The sequence below is a fragment of the Callionymus lyra genome, chromosome 1 (genome assembly GCF_982586985.1).
Source record: "Callionymus lyra chromosome 1, fCalLyr1.hap1.1, whole genome shotgun sequence".
Taxonomy (NCBI): Eukaryota; Metazoa; Chordata; class Actinopteri; order Syngnathiformes; family Callionymidae; genus Callionymus; species Callionymus lyra.
Genome location: NC_141818.1, coordinates 16,886,956 through 16,903,747, shown reverse-complemented (window position 1 = coordinate 16,903,747; position 16,792 = coordinate 16,886,956). Strand labels below are relative to the sequence as shown.

The window sequence follows — 16,792 nt, the reverse complement described above, 5'->3', positions numbered from 1 at the left end:
AGTAAAATGAACAAGTTCTCGGCGCATTAAGCAATTCCTACTGTGTCCTTTATTCCTCCCAGAGTCGTGCATACATGTCAAAGATCTGTTCCATCACTCTGACAGAACCATTACAGTCCAGTAAACTCCATTAGAGAGCCGTAGTCACCAGTAATAGGAACCAGTGGATCTCGGATGATGTATTGTGGAGCCAACCGGCAAGTTACATATTTTGATTTTCCACATCTGGTCAAGAGAAAAGGTCACCGTAAGTCATGCGTATAAGCGAGAGGGAGAGTGTCAGGCTATTGTTTCCAGCTCGGTTGTGGCGTCAGCTCGTGAGATTTCATGGTGTTATTCCCGTCCGTGCGTACGTGGTGTTTGCACATAATGCTTCTGTCTGAAGCCAGAGGTGCGTCGACCTCAGGGGGGGTGGCTGTGAAGATTCTCTCGCCTGTCAAGACGGGCTGTAAAGCGTTCTCTAGTTGCTCTTCAGGGTGTAGCCAGCCTTGGCCGGATCCCGGTGTCAGCGGCAGTTACGTGACTGTGCCTGCGGGGCGCGCCGTGAGGCGAGCGCGGTGTGACAGTGACGGACACTGAGTGATTCCAAATTGGAGAACAGACAGAATGAGTTAGACGGGAAAGAAAGAAGGATGGGAGAGGAAGACGCTCGTCGTCAAGACAGGTTGAGAGGACGAGTCATAATTCACGTGTATTATTTCACTGTCAACTGGAGAATAAAGAAAACATGGAGTCGCTTGACACCCGGGGATGATCATGAGGAAATATCACAGAGATGTGGAAGGTGTGTGTGGAGATGAAAGGCCTGTAGCTCAGAGGACTGGGGGGGGGGGGGTGAGACTGTCATGGAATGAAAAGGATCATTTAGATCTGTTTCCTCTCTCTCTGCTCCCACTCTTAATGGGGGCTAAGCAGTGCAGAAGGAAGGAGCAGGTGGAGGCTCAGACGAGGGATGGAACACAGGATGTACCGGAAGAAGAAGAAGAAGAAGAGTGTGTGCAGAGATAAGAACCGGGACAGACTCCGACTTTATAGCGTGTCCGAGGAGGAGTCGCGGAGTCTAGGCGGTCGGTTCTGGGTCTCCGTCTGTGTCGGGTCACACTCGATGTTCTCGGCTTATCTGCTCCAGCCACAGACTATTTTCCAGGAATGCTGAGTAAAAACGTCTCGGGCGCAAAACTGTCTCCAGACCCGTGTATCACGTGAGCGCGAGCAGACGTGCACGTGCAAACTTAAAGATATATGAACTGTGTCGTGCACGGCAGGGGAGGCGTTTGGCCTGGTTTTATACTGAACTTCTTACTTTACCCTAAGATAGGTGACCTAGTGTTTTAAGGCGGCTCATGGAAAGGATAGTCCCGTATATTTGAAGGAGGGAAATTGGAGATTGTAAGTTTGACTTAATAAGTTGTCAGGTGAGGAATCTGACTTAACACTTTTACTTAAACAAAGAATAGAAATCACATGTTTTACTTGTACAAAGGAGAAAAAAAACACAGAGTTTACATGTCTGTCAGAATCCTTTCTGAAGCACAGAGCTGTTAGTTCGCTGTTATATCTTCGTCACAGTTTCACAAGCTGTTAATTGTCTTATGTCAAAGGTTATTATCCTCAAGGTCGTGGCTCCTTCAGAGGTCATACCTAACCCTCACTTTCCTTTCCCACACGAGCAGTGATGAAAAACAGTGAGATACTAATATTATATATGGTTAAGTCAATTTGATACACATACTTTCACTCAGGACTTTCCCATCTTAAATACTGCATTCACGTTGAATTACCAACATTTAGTAAAACCCGAAAAATCAACTTTGGATATGAGGTGCCATCCCTCCCTGCAACCCTGCCAGTGACCTTAATGCTTTGTCGCCCAGCCAACCTGTTGCTCACTTTTGACATAGCAACATAGAGGTAGAATTTAAATACAGTATTGTTGCGAAAAATCGGCCGATGCTTATTAGAGCAGTACGTAAAATGGCAAATATACAATGATTTTTCGCTAGTTTTCTCGTAATAACGCCACACTAGACCAGAAAAGCACAAAGAGGGGAAGGGCAGTATTTATGTTTAACAGTTTTTTATTCACTTCTATATGTTACACAGATGACAGATTCTATTTTATTTGTGTTTAATTGTTTTAAATTAATTAAGATGTAAAGGTTATATTTATCACATACATTTCCTTCTCCATTTGTAATAAACAACGTGAGGAGATCCAATCATAATGTGTATACTGTATACAGATATATCTCATTATACTATTATACATCTAATTTATAATATATAACTAAACAATATTTATTAAAAAATAATAATCCATCAGTCATATGAGGAATTTTGGTCTGAAATGCACACTTGAGTTTTTTCAGCTCATTGTATCTGTGGTATATTTTGGATGTTCTGTGAAGTACTGCAGATCAATCATAAGATAGTTATATAGTTGAAACTTCTGCAAGATAGAAAATGTTTTGCTGCATCTTCTGCATCTTAAATGTACGGCAGTAACAAAAGTGAATCTTGAAGCGCACCTGTGTTGAAAAGGTTGTGTTTCTTGCTGAGCATTTAGAACCTCCAGCGTCTCCACGAGCTGCCGAGTCGTTGTTTTTATTCATCATCGTCCTCCGTGGAGTGGCATTTTCATCTCAGTAATTGGGCAGCGGCGAGTCCTGGGCTGGCAGGCTGAGGACACGTACGAAGATGTGACATATGCCTCGCTGCTTGAGGGATGGAAGTTAAAAACAAGCGTTGCTCTCGCCAGGTGATCTGACACACTTAGACACACACACACACACACACACACACATACAGTGGAATCTCCCACTGCTCGCTGGCAGATCTCAGAGGCAAAATAAGACAAAGTAGAGCGAGTTTGCACACAGCTTGTTATTAGCTTGTCAACGTCTGGCAAATATTTGTAGGTGTGTTCATGATGTTGTTTGGCTTCTTTGGCCAGCATTAAGCATGTGTTTGTGTTTGCTCAGCGAGTCGATCCGCAGCATTGATTACCATGCAGTCCGGCAGCCTCATCTTTGTGTGTGTGTGTGTGTGTGTGTGTGTGTGTGTGTGTGTGTGTGTGTGTGTGTGTGTGTGTGTGTGTGTGTGTGTGTGTGTGTGTACAAGCAGGATCGTAGAATCCAGGCCAAATATGCAAACCTGTTCTCTGTCAGAACATCAGTGCCATGCTAGGCCCACATCTGTTACCCTGAAAGATACCTAAGAGTCTGTCTGCTCTGAATAATTCTGACTCCCTCTCCCTCCCCTCTACCCTTCTGCCAGGCCTGAGGCTCGCCGAGCAGCTGGCGCGGCGCGAGGAAGAGGCGAAGATCCGCCATCGACTCGGGCTTTCACTGTGGGCCAGTGGGAATCTGGAGGAGGCCCAGCATCAGGTGAGGCTTCTCCTCTCCTCTGCTCTACTTACATCTACTCGCCCTGCGCTACACCATCTGGACATGTTTCATCCGGCGCTACATCGTGTATGAAGCCGGAGTGAACAACACCCATCAATGGGTGACTTTGAACCTTTTATCCAGGAGTGTTGCTTCATTATGTAACATTCTTAAACCAGGAAATAAGAAAGATAGGTCATTGACCGTTGTCTTATTATTATATTTATATTAATTAACATAATATTTTCCTATATAAGCTTCTTTAGAAGTCTTTTGCTATCATCCCTGTCATTGTTTTTTCACTGAAGAAGCCGTAACGTGCCGCAGAAAATCTCCCCAAAATGTACTCAATAGGTTAAAGTTCAACTAATGTGTTGATTTAAGTGCGTCTTAAATAGATCTCATACCTCTATTGTATCATCAGTATGTGTTTGTTTGTACAAAATTCTCTTTTCATTGAAATATATAGTTTAGAAAATGTGCTTAAACCCCACCCACTGAAAACTTTGTTTATCTGGGGATCAAATCTTGTTTGCCATAACCACACCCACTCTGCTGTGATTGGTCAAACATCAGTTTGACACCGTGCATCATCAATCTCAACCTCCAAGGGACTCGTTGTATAAACAAAGAACGGGTGGAGGAGGAGTAAAGCCAATATAATGTCATAATGGACTCTGCTCTTGTAACCTCTCTTTCGCTGAGATTTCAGACAGGAAGAACTTTATAAAGTAACAACTTCAAAACAGCATCATGATGAGGGACTTACTGCCTCTTGGACTTCAACATTTGAAACATGGAAGACAGGAGAGTTACATATACCTAAATAAATATATATATATATTTTAAAGATTTAACAAATCTATTAAATCACTGCAAAAACATTCCAACTCCGACATAATATTTAACCATTGTGCTGTCCGTGGGTCAAGGTGACCCCGTAGCCCAATAACAAATGTGTTTGAGGTATCCATTGTGTTGTCCTTGACTCAGGAAATAACTCAAGGGTTAACTGGTTTAACAAGCAGGATCTTAAGGTGACCCAAATCACAAGTCATGGTCAAGCCATGTGGTTTTTACTCAAACGAGGGAAAGGCTCTTGTTTTGTCTTGGTTTTTCTTCCTGGTGCCTTCATTCTCAGAGGCTTACTGGGAGGTTCGTGCAATTAAAGTTACATGTAGAGAAGAACATACAATAATAGCTTAATAGTTTTACTACACGAGTCATAAGTCTTCAGAATTTAACTATCATTACATTAAAATAGAAAATATAATAATATAATGAGAACAATCTAAAAATAAATGATGTCTCAATATTACCTAGTGTTGCTTTATCCACTGTGGAACTAGTCTTTGCAGTGAATTGATATTTATTTTTTCTCAAACTAGTTTCTTAAAACAACATCCAATCAACAACACATTTCAATTGAGATTATTTATTTTTGTTTACAAACAAACAAACCAACACCGGCGTAAACATAACATCCTTGATTAGTGTAAGGCTGAGTGTAAGGATAAGTGTAATACACAGTATTTCTGTCAAGTTAAGTTAGGACCTGATGTAGTTGACACATTAAACTTAAGTATTTTTGTAAGAGTTCCTATTAAATACAAATGAGCGACAAATAAGCACTGAGAATTGAAATCACTCATAATAACGTCCATCAAAATTGAATGACGATATGACATAGTTTCCCATTGAAATCACCTGAAATTCAGAGTCAAGATTAATTGAAAACATTAATAGTCCCGCTGGAGAAAGAGAGAAAGATGGTTGAAGAATTAGGAGACTCTACAGACATCCACAGGGCTGCAGGCTGAGCTGGTTGTCATTTCTGCAGACATCCGACAGTTGACTGAACAGTGTCTGTATCGATATGGTCTCTGAGGTCTGTTGCCTCACTTCGAAACACACAAACATAAAAACTCCTGCCGCCCATCTGTCGAGTTTTTTTATTGTGCTGATACTTCCTGGATATTTGTATCACAAACAAGCCTGATAACTTTGGTAGCTTCACAAGCGTCCGCAGGGACGTTTCCTCTGCTGTTTTCATTTTCCAAATCTAATCCAGAAGTTTTTTTGTTTTGATGCACGCCAGCTCTGTGCATCTACGCGACCCAGATTGCTTTATTCCCCCCATCTTGTATTGTAGTTTTCAAAGAATCAACGTTGTCTGTTTGCAATTATTTATAACGAGTTTGAACCAAGGTGGTAACTCGACCAGGCGTTCCTGTGACTCACACTCCTGGAATTTGTGTTCAATTGAGCAAAAATATTATTCCAACAAACCAAATGCAACATATTTTCCACTGCCTGTTTGGTTTCCAGTACAGAGCTTGACCTTAAGAACCCCTGCTCCGACCACAAACCTCCAGGCATGCCCCTGTTTACCACCTCTTTATTTTCAGCATCTCTTCCAGAGGCAGTGACGGGAAACAGCGTCATCGTCCACTGGTCGTAACAACTGGCCTTAGGTGATCCTAGCGATCAATATTAGCATGCTAAAATGCTAATGCTAATGGGTTTTTTTATGCCCTAGTTTACTTTTTTGCTCTCTCTATTTGCTCTTAGCCAATTTTTTATTTGAACTGTTTGTAAAATAGAAGCACATGAAGTTTCAAGAAATAAGATGCATTTGAATAGCTTTCCTTATATAATACAAAAAAATAACCTTGATTCACTAATAAATTATACATCGTTCTCCCTTCTGTATATGCAGGTTAACTCATAATATATACAGTACAGGTCAAAGGTTTGGATACATCATTTTATTCAATGGGGTTTCTTTATTTTCTTGATTATTTCCGACTCTAGATTTTCACTGAAGGCATCAAAACTATGAATAAATACACGTGGAAGTATATACTTAAAAAACCCATTTGAAATAACTGAAAACATGTCTTATAGTTCAGTTCAAGTAGCCACCTTTTTTTTTTAAATGTGCTTTTTCTCTATGAATTCAAGGGGTTTTCACTTCACAGGTGTGTGTTGTCTGGGTTACTGAATTCTTGACTTTTTAATGGATTCGGGGCAATAAGTTGTGTTGTGCAGAAGTCAGGTTGAAACACAGCCTTATTGGAAAACTGTTCAGAATTCATATTATGACAAGAACCGATCAGCTAAATGATAAGAAACCAGTGACCATAATTACCAAAGAAACGAAGGTCAGCCAGACCAGAAAACTTCAAAAACTTTGAATGAGCCCGTAGGGTGTGTCCAAACCTGTACTGTAAATAGGTAAACAATCAGCAAAAGTACATTTATAAAGCAGATATTAATGTAACATAAAGATATAATAATTGTTATTCTGACCTTTGTTCTATCTGCTCAATACACTTAACAAAAACTCACCAACAAGCTTTAAATCCTACATTTATTTATGCCTGTTTACTGTTTGTTATTCACGCCATGATAGACTTACTTGAACCTATTATCACGACAGTTAAAGGAGCATAAAGCCCTGATTCTCTTCTTTCTAAATATGTTTTAATTGTCTAAATAAGCATACTATCGGAGACGCTATGGTTAATTTGAATCCCCAACATCCCAGAAAACTACCACAGACAGAAACTCCATGTTCTCTGAAAGCTCTTCCTGGTTTACACGCTTGTGTACTCCACTGAATAAATGCACAAAAATGGTTTGCATTATCTTAGCCCGGATCACATCTCATCGTTCATGGAGAGGTCAGTGCACGAAACTCTCTAAATAAAACATCACACTCAAGCTCACGAGTACATATTCACTCCGACACTCTTGTCCCAGTGACATGTCAGATTAAAGTCACGCAATCTTCCGAGCAGAGAAAAAGTGTCATCTGTAGGAAAGTGGCAGATCATATCCGTCTGACAGGGACACTGCAGACTCAGCAGTTTTTGGTTCGTATCACTTTCATCTGTGCCAGGAAAAAAAAAAAAAAGATCAAGCTAGAGGAAAATGCTTTAAGTATTGTATGTGTGTGTGTGTGTGTGTGTGTGTGTGTGTGTGTGTGTGTGTTAGAAATGATCTTGCTGCGAGCAGCGTAGCAAACTAGGCCAAGGGTGCAACAAGGTTGTGAAGCTCATCATTGAGGGAGTTAGTCCTTAACAAATGTCATTATCCTTCTTCTTGTTGTGGAGTCAAGTGAAGGGAGAGGCGTCTCTTAGGTCTGTTGTTATCGGCGTCACGCAAATATTGACTTGTTTAGACCCTACTTAAAGAGTTGGAAAGGAGTCACGTCCTAATATTGTCTTAACCCTTGAGTTATCTCAGGGTCAAGGTCAGCGTCCACTGATGTCCCAGGGTTACCACATCTACACAGGGTCAGTAACGTGGGGATTCTAATGATTGCTAACGGGATAAGGTTAGCTTGTTAGCTATCAACCTCTTTATAAGAGTTAGCATATAAAAGCACTTATAAAGTGGAGCACACTGTGTTAGTTAAAAAGGTAATAAACCAGGCTCTTTTATTTAGTGTTGAGTGAGCAGTGTGCTGGAGTTAGCAAGAGTTGACTGTGCTTTTTACCTCTCCGACCTATTTGTTTTAACAAAATAACAAAAAAAGACAGCAGTTTGTATTAAATCTTGTTGATAATGGGAGATTTAGTTTTAGTTGTATCGTGATTGCCATCTGGATCCATGAGTCTTTTGAAGGATTTGTCCTGGCTCGTTAAGCTCAACATTTGCAAGATTCAGACCCAACATAAAAACAGAAACATCAAGAAAACAGAAAAATGAAACACATTAGTGGTTCATTCAACATTGCTAATAATAATCGCCCAGAGTAGGACTCCCAACCTTTTTTTGCACCTCGAAACAGTGAATGTTTGTATTATTTTCACGGGACGACCTCTGGATAAACAAAGCAAAATGTAAATAGAGCTGATCTAATATAGAAATGAAAAAACTTCAGGCAGTTCATAATCCATATAATATTTTTCTGTGTCCTGATTTTAGAAAACCTGAGAATGAGCTTTAAATGTTGCAGGAAAACATAACCTAATAAAATGAATGTGGGTGAAAACGAGCTGCTTGGAGGAGGACTGCACTCCCATGATGGCTTATTTGTTCACATACAACCACTGAAAAATCTTTCAAGGGCAACTGATGTCAAAAAAAAACCTCTCCTGACTCCTCACATGTTTCAAATATCGAAGTCTTCCTCTCCAAGATACAATAAGTCCTTCATCTTGATGTTGTTTTGAAGTTATTACTTTATAAAGTTCTCCCCCTTCTGAGTTCTCGGCGAACGAGAGGTTACGAGAGCAGAGTCTATATAATAATGGTCTTCACTCCTCCTGCGGTCATCTGTAATCACGCCCCGCCTTGTTTGTACAACAAGTCCCTTGGAGGTGGAAACTTCCGGGATTGATTACACGCAGTGACAAACCTCGATGCTTGACCAATCACAGCAGAGTGGGCGTGGTTATGGTAAACAAGATTTAATCTCCAGAAAAACAGTGTTTCCAGTGAACATATTCTAATGTAAATATTTTAATGAAAAATGAAATTTTACAATAGAGTCCAACATCTATTTAAGAGACTCTTAAATCAACACATTAGTTGACCTTCTCTAGTCGTCAGTTTTATATACAGTGTATAAATGTGAGCTAATTGAGCTGTAATGAAAGAAGCCATTTAACTTTGTCATCCGATTAGTTGACTAATCGTCTCCATAATGCAGGACTAATCTACCGTTGAAACGATGGTCCGGTATTGAACGAAAACCGCCATCAGAAGTTCTGATCTCTTCACTTCCCACTGACAACCTTCTCTGCGTGACCTTGGAACACACAGTGTGCGTGTGCTACTCTGAGAAACATACGTTTCTAACTCTGTGGCCTGTGAAGAATCCACACTGGAATAACAATCCATTTCTGTCTCGCCAGCAAGGTTTTTTCTTCTCCCCCCCACCATCCCTCCACCCCCTATTCTTTTAGTCTGCTTTGAACTTTGGTCAAACAGTGTGAGCGAAGAGCTTTATTCTGTCTCTGGCCTCATGTAGAGTGGCTCAGTAGTCTCAGCCCTCTCGCAGGGCGGTCTCAGACACAGAAATAGACAATCAATAAAAGCCTCCATGAATCAGCACTCCTGTACAGCTCCACAGTTCTGCCCCTGTCTCCCCCATTGTCTCCCGTCCTCCCGGTCCAGCCCCGGACCACTGATTAAAAGGTCCTGCATCACCAGCGGAGTTCAGCCGCCATTTAATTCTTTGTTTGCACCAGATGACCAGATAAAGATTTACCTCCTCATCGGCCCTTGTTCGTGTCCATTCAAATAAGAAGGGAAGAGAGGTTTCACTTGTTTTACACGGTCATTTATCAGACCTGAGACCAAAAAGTCTGTTGATGGTGGAAAAAACAGGCTGGATGCAGGAGGGGAGACGCTGCCATCTAGTGGCGGCGCTCTGAACTCCCCCGAGCTGAGACTGTAAGTGGTTCTGACGCCCAGATGTTGTGCACCAATCATCATCCGAGGTGTTGGGTTTAGGATGTCAGCTTGAGTTTAGGATCCCATCCGAAAGCTCCGCGGCGCGGCTTAATTGAGACGTTTGTCCCGGAGATTCACTCGGCGATTAAAATCATAATTAATGTGATTGTTATTGTTGTTCACTCGCAGCTTTATCGGGCGTCGGCGCTGTTTGAGACCATTCGGCACGAGGCCCAGCACAGCACCGATTACAAACTCTCGCTGTTTGATCTGCAAACCTCCTGCTACCAGGCGCTCCAGCGGGTCCTCGTGAGCCTCGGTACGTACACAGTGACGGCTCGTCGACGAGTCTTGATTTGTTGGAGCCGGTTTAATGATCCGTCCTCTTTTCGCAGGACACCACGACGAGGCGCTGGCGGTGGCGGAACGAGGCCGGACGCGAGCCTTCGCTGACCTTTTGGTGGAGCGTCAGACGGGCCAACAAGACTCGGATCCGTACACGCCGGTCACAGTGGAGCACATCTTGGACACGGTCAATAGCCAGAGGGCCCTGGTGCTGTATTTCTCCATGGCTGCTGGTTATCTGTACAGCTGGCTGCTGGCTCCAGGAGCAGGTGAGACGCTTTTCTCTCTTGGTCGCAGTCCATCAACAAGCTGAAGCATGTGTTTTATTTCCTGCTTCATGGTGCTTTTAATCCAGTCGCACATGTATGATGGAATGTTCCTACCTCGTCATGCTCGTATTTCACTTGCAAGGCTTCATAAATAACTTAACTTAATAACTAGTATTAATTTCCTTTCTGATTGGTAATACTTTCAAAAACGAGGGTCAAACTCATGGCCTCAGGAGCCGAGTCCCATGGTTAGCTCCAGTCAAACTAGATGAATGTTCAAGTTGTGATTGTGATTTATACAGATGTCAGTGTTTAAGATAAGATAAAGATTATTTAGAGGCTTCCAATAACAGTAGAATTGATGTTGAAAAGGTGAGTGTTTGATAGAGGAAGAGAAACCAAAAATAAAACATAATATCTCAATCAGATTTAAAGTTCTTGTTAAGAATATCTTTGTAAATATACATTTTGTTAGGTCCTTTGACTTAGCCAGCTGGATTTTTGCCCCTTGTGTGAGTTTGACTCAACTGCTCTAAAGTTGTTAAGTCAATAACTTTAAGAGGATATTCCAGGGATGTAACTTGACATTTTCCAGCTTTTTATTTGACCTTAAGATAACTGTGTTTCCGTGCAAGTGTGTGTAACTAACTATGTCGATTTACTTTTTCAAGTTCTGTCTGCATAGTTTTCTTTTGGTATTTTTTTTTTTCATCTTCCTTCCAGCTAAAATTCATGAGATGTTACAAAATGATTAAATACTTTTTACAAAGTTAAAAGCTCAGATAAGTAACTTCTTCCTCTTCACCAACTTTTACTTACTTTACTCCATTTCCTTCATACTGTAGAGAAAGTGATCGTTTTAAGGAAATTAGTCCAGCAATAAAATGAAATATCTTCAAAAATGTTGCAAAGGTGACCCTTTTTTTTACTTGAAAATCATTCTAGTCAAGTATAGTTATATTATAGGTATTTATCGTAGATGTCCTTCCTTCCTTCCTTCCTTCCTTCCTTCCTTCCTTCCTTCCTTCCTTCCTTCCTTCCTTCCTTCCTTCCTTCCTTCCTTCCTTCCTTCCTTTCTTCCTTCCTTCCTTCCTTCCTTCCTTCCTTCCTTCCTTCCTTCCTTCCTTCCTTCCTTCCTTTATTCCTACCTTCCTTCCTACCTTCCTTCCTTTTTTCCTACATTCCTTCCTTTCTTCCTTCCCTCCCTTCTTCCTTCCTTCCTTCCCTCCACTTCCTCCTTCGTTCCTTCCTTCCTTCCTTTATTCCTACCTTCCTTCCTTCGTTCGTTCGTTCCTTCCTTTCTTTCCTTTCCTTATTCCTACCTTCCTTCCTTTCTTCCTTCCCTCCCTCCTTCTTTCCTTTATTCCTACCTTCCTTCCCTCCACTTCCTCCTTCTGTCCTTCCTTCCTTCCTTTATTCCTACCTTCCTTCCTTTATTCCTTTATTCCTTCCTTCCTTCCTTCCTTCCTTCCTTCCTTCCTTCCTTCCTTCCTTCCTTCCTTCCTTCCTTCCTTCCTTCCTTCCTTCCTTCCTTCCTTCCTTCCTTCCTTCCTTTATTCCTAACTTCCTTCCTTTTTTCCTACATTCCTTCCTTTCTTCCTTCCCTCCCTTCTTCCTTCCTTCCTTCCCTCCACTTCCTCCTTCGTTCCTTCCTTCCTTCCTTTATTCCTACCTTCCTTTCTTCGTTTGTTCCTTCCTTCCTTCCTTTCCTTTCCTTATTCCTACCTTCCTTCCTTTCTTCCTTCCCTCCCTCCTTCTTTCCTTTATTCCTACCTTCCTTCCTTCCTTTATTCCTACCTTCCTTCCTTTATTCCTACCTTCCTTCCTTTATTCCTACCTTCCTTCCTTCCTTCCTTTCTTCCTTCCTACCCACAAGAGGTTAATGTATTTTTTAAAATGGTTTGTAGCAGCAGATGATGAATGATTGTAAACAATAACATGTGCCATTTTGTCTGATCTCTTTCATACATTAATAGATAACTTTTGATAGCTTAATTAATTTGAATTAATTGTAAATGGCGGTAAACTTTAATTCCTGTGTTGTACAAACCATTGCACTTTTTTTTGTAAAAAATAAACAACGTTCTCTTGTCCAAGAAGCCCCTCATAGAATCAGTAACTTATTTTGACATGCATGATGCTACACTATATGTTTCAAAAACATCATAGTGAAGAAAAAAGGTTTTTTTATATAATTAGAAAGTTAAAGAAACTAATTTACCACTTTGTAACACTTAAAAAAGAAAGAATATTATAATCAAGATCTTGCATATCTTAAAGGAAATAACCAACCGTAATGAACTATTGACTTCCAGCAGGAAACTGTCTTGTCTCAGGGTTGAAGTGTAACTAAAAAACTCGACGTGCACAGTTCCTTGTTTCGAATCAAAGCGGATAAGTGGCTTAAAGGCTCCGGCTTGTTTTCAGCTGCAGGGGAGGACAGGAAGGCTTTCACACCGAGCCGCGGTGCCACCTGACACTTCACTGTTGGGATTTGCCCCCCTGTCCCGATTCTTGCCTCGGAGGGCTTTTGCCAACGAGCCGCGCTAATTGTTAGTGACAGAGCCAAACAACCGCGGTGATATGTCGACACATGCCAGCAGAGAGAGGAAGATGGCCGTCGCCACCGCTTCTGTCTCTGTTCGTCTGTGTCAGTCGAGCGGAGGAAACCGTGTTGTTTCCCACAGATTACAGCGAAAGAAAACATCGTTTCCTCATCCGTGTGTGGTTGTAGCTGCAGGGCCAGCAGGTGACCCCCTCATCCCAACTCATGGAGGGATTGAATGTATAGAAGCGAGATTGCCACGAGCAAAGAGAACGCCGCTCGCTCGCTTAATCGTGTGTCTGTCACTTCCTGGCGTTCCACGGCATCCAGCTGGCTCAGCAACATGGCCTCTTCTGAAGAGCCTGCAGCTAGCAAAGAGGCGTCAAAACGCTTACTCCATTGTGAATCATGTGTCTTTGTGTGGCCCCTGAATGGACGGAATATATCCTTTCACATGCGTATTCAAAGCGAAATCTGTGGGTAACGTTTCCACGCCACGCGTTCAGCCCATCAAACACGTCCACGCCCCCGCTGACACCCCTGACAGTCAGCTGAGCTCTTAAAGCGGGCAGCAGATGGCACCGGCAGCCCACTCTTATCTTTTATTGAATGTTGTTTGTTTTATTAATTTTTGCGCCGCAGATGCACTGGTGTGCACGTGGCCTCTTTTCACAGTCGATCCGCTTCCTCTCTCCTGCAGCGAGCTTGTAAAACACACGTGTCAAAAGGAGGAAAATGAATATATTTAACACATGAATTGAACATCACAGAGGTTCATTATGTTACTCACTGCTGGCTCCAGACAGTTTTGGGTAATACATATTTTCTCACCACTGCATGGACAATTAGACACCAGGGAGGATATTCAAATGCAAGGGACACCCTGGACAGGCTGATACTCTGCTTCAAGCAAATATCAACAGACAACCCAATTAACTCAATTAAGAGTGAAATATCTTCCTGTTTTTTCAATGAGAGGAAACCAGAGTGTGTGAAGGAAAATCTAAACTACAACATTCTATCTTTACTTATTTGTAAAGGAAAATCTATCCTTAGACCACGTGTTCATAACATGCGTTTGTGTCTTCTCGTTTAGACTATTTTAACAGTTTATTTTTGTGGCTAAACAAGAAGGAACTGTCTCGCCTGCAGTTAATACAAACTTCTGCAGACAGAATTCTGAGCCGCTCTAGTAGAAGAACTCACATTTCCCCGATCTTTAAAACTCTTCACTGGATGCAAGTTTCTTTCAGGATCAATTTTTGGTTCTTACTTTCAGATCTATTCATGGTCAGGCTCCTCCTTACATCACTGATCTGATCCAGCCTTACACCCGAGCTCGGGCTCTTAGGTCTGTGGATCAGAATATACTGATGGTTCTGGAACACACGGTTCCGGACCAGAGGAGAGAAATCCTTCCAGACTGTTGCTCCTAAGCTTTGGAACGATCTTCCTCTCACTCTGTGTTTGTAATCTACTGACACCTTCAAGAAACATCTTAAGACATTTTTATTCGTGCAGGCTTTTTCCTTATTTTATGGAACTCCTGTGTTTGTCTTATCTTGGCCTTTTATAGTATATATTGTAACTGTGTATTGTTTTTGATTGTTCAAGTGCACCATTTTATGTGAAAAAAAACAACTCCCGGAGCCATTTATTACCTAAAATGATCTACAAAACACCATAGTTAATATCTTTATTTTGGTCAACAGGCATCCTGAAGTTCCACGAGGTGTATCTGGGCGAAGGTGTGGCAGAAAGCGGCTCGGACTTCCAGGAGGGCAGCAGCGTCACCATGGTCGGGGGGTCGTCTCTGGAGCAGCACATCGCGAGCGCTCGCGAGGCTCTCGGGGTGGAGTCGTACTACAGCAGGTGAGATAAATATCTACTCGTGTAACTATTTAACGGCCAACGCTCCGTACTTCAATCCAAAAGCTGTTATGACGATCCCCCCCTCCCCCACCTTCTCGTAAAATACCGGTTTATGATCCATAAAGAGTGTAAAAGAGTGTTATTCTATCCCATTACACTCACGGAGCCTCAACTTCCTGCGATAAGTACTCCTTCTGTCTCCCCGATGGGAATAAATGAGATGGAATAATGGCTCCAGACTCTTGAACTCGGGCAACAAAACGGTGAACCCGACGTGGAGGAGGAGTGAGTTGAGAGAAGACTGTCGGGTGTGTTTGAGAGAAATCAATGCGACCAACAACAAGCCGCCGGAGGATTGTGGAATCAGGACTTTCGCGAGTCCACGATGATGATTGTGGATTGAATGTAACACACTCAAGTACAGAAATGATGGCCTTTCTTCTGTGCGTCCATTAGATGATCACCTAGCAAGGGCTAGGGTTTGATCCAGTTGTCATGTTTAATTAATCAACCTCAAGTTCTGTCTCATCCGCTTGAGGTTGAAAGTTTGGGCCACAGCATAGAAGAACTAAAGCTTGTGTCGATATCTTCTCTTCTAAAAGCCTTAAGTCTTTAATGACACCATCCCTGTTGATGGCTCAACAGTATGGCTTTAGCTCCCGTCCTGTTTAGTCCTGTTTTGTTCTTGACCTTCTGAAATCCTCATCTCATCTCTCTGGATCTTTTGGAAGTCCTCTAACCATCCTTTTTTTGTGTAACCTTTATTCCTCTTTATACCATCCTGATATTGATTTCTTGAAGTCTTGATTCTTTTTTGGTCTTGGTCTGACCTCGAGTAGTCTGTGTCCATTCTTGGTCTTCAACTTTTTGAGTCTTTTTTTTCTCTTTTGATCTTTTGATGTTGATTGCCTTTTATTCTAAAAGTATTTGACTTGCTCTTTATCTTGACTGGTGCTGAATGCTTTGAATTCTTGGACTTCGTTTCCTTTCTTCTAAGTCTTACTCTAAACATCTTAAAATCTTTGTCCTTCATTTTCCTTCCCTTCTCGTAATCTCTATTTTGTTTCTTAAAGCCTTAAAATATATGTCCTTTCATGCTCCTGACCTCCTAAAAAAAGCTGTCCTGTCTTGGTCTTCACCTCTTAAACGGTTTGTTCTGTCTCACTATTGACCTCATTCTATCCCATCCTGGTCTCTTGACGTCTTTCTCCCGTCTTGACCCATTTATACAATGGCCATGACTTTGTCTAGCTCTGTTTTTTTTCCTAGACCTTGATCTCTTTTTGGATCTTTGTCCCTTCCTGAATTTGGTCTTGATAGTTTGTGACCCCTTGATATATGTACTGTATATTTGGTCTTAAACACGTTGTTTTTTTGTTTTTTTATTGCCATTTTGAAGTCTACTTCTGTTCTTGTCTTGAATACTAATAGTTTCTATACTTTATTGGTCTTAAATATTTGTCTTTTCTTACTTTAAGAGTTAGTGTCTTGTCTTGGCCTTTACCCTTTTTATCCTGTTTTGGTCTCTTAGGGTCTTATGATGATCCATTTAAGCATCCGCCATCTCATTGTTAAGCTCTTTTTTTTCTTCTTAGATCCTGATCTTATCCTGGATCTTTGTTCCTTCCTGACTTTGGTCTTGATCCTGACTAGTTTGTGATCCCTTAAAATCCTAGTCGGATAGGTCTTGACCTCCTAAAGTCTTGCCCTTCTTGATCTTTTGATGTTCCATCATGGTTTGTCTCCTGAAGTCTTACATTGACCCGTTTGAGTATTGTCTTTGTCGAGCTCTCTCGTTTTCTTCTTAAAAACGGACCTGTGTTTCAGCCAGAATCTGGTCTCGATCCTAGCTAACCTATGACCCCTCTTAGTACTCACTCATTTGATTTGAATCCACTGATGGAACATGCCCCTTTCCCACTGACAATCCTGGATCTCCTCGAGTCGTTTGGCGAGGGTTGTGGTTT

General features: G+C 41.7%; 1 protein-coding gene across 3 annotated transcripts in view; it reads left to right on the top strand.

Moving 5' to 3' along the window:
* ttc28 (tetratricopeptide repeat domain 28) overlaps nucleotides 1-16,792 on the top strand; it is a 261,955-nt gene that overhangs the window by 229,377 nt on the left and 15,786 nt on the right. For all 3 annotated transcript variants that reach the window (XM_087794936.1, XM_087794931.1, XM_087794942.1), the window contains 4 exons: nucleotides 3,277-3,386; nucleotides 9,984-10,113; nucleotides 10,190-10,408; nucleotides 14,666-14,825. In XM_087794936.1, the coding sequence (XP_087651062.1) occupies nucleotides 3,277-3,386; nucleotides 9,984-10,113; nucleotides 10,190-10,408; nucleotides 14,666-14,825 (619 nt within the window). The remainder of the gene's footprint in view (nucleotides 1-3,276; nucleotides 3,387-9,983; nucleotides 10,114-10,189; nucleotides 10,409-14,665; nucleotides 14,826-16,792) is intronic.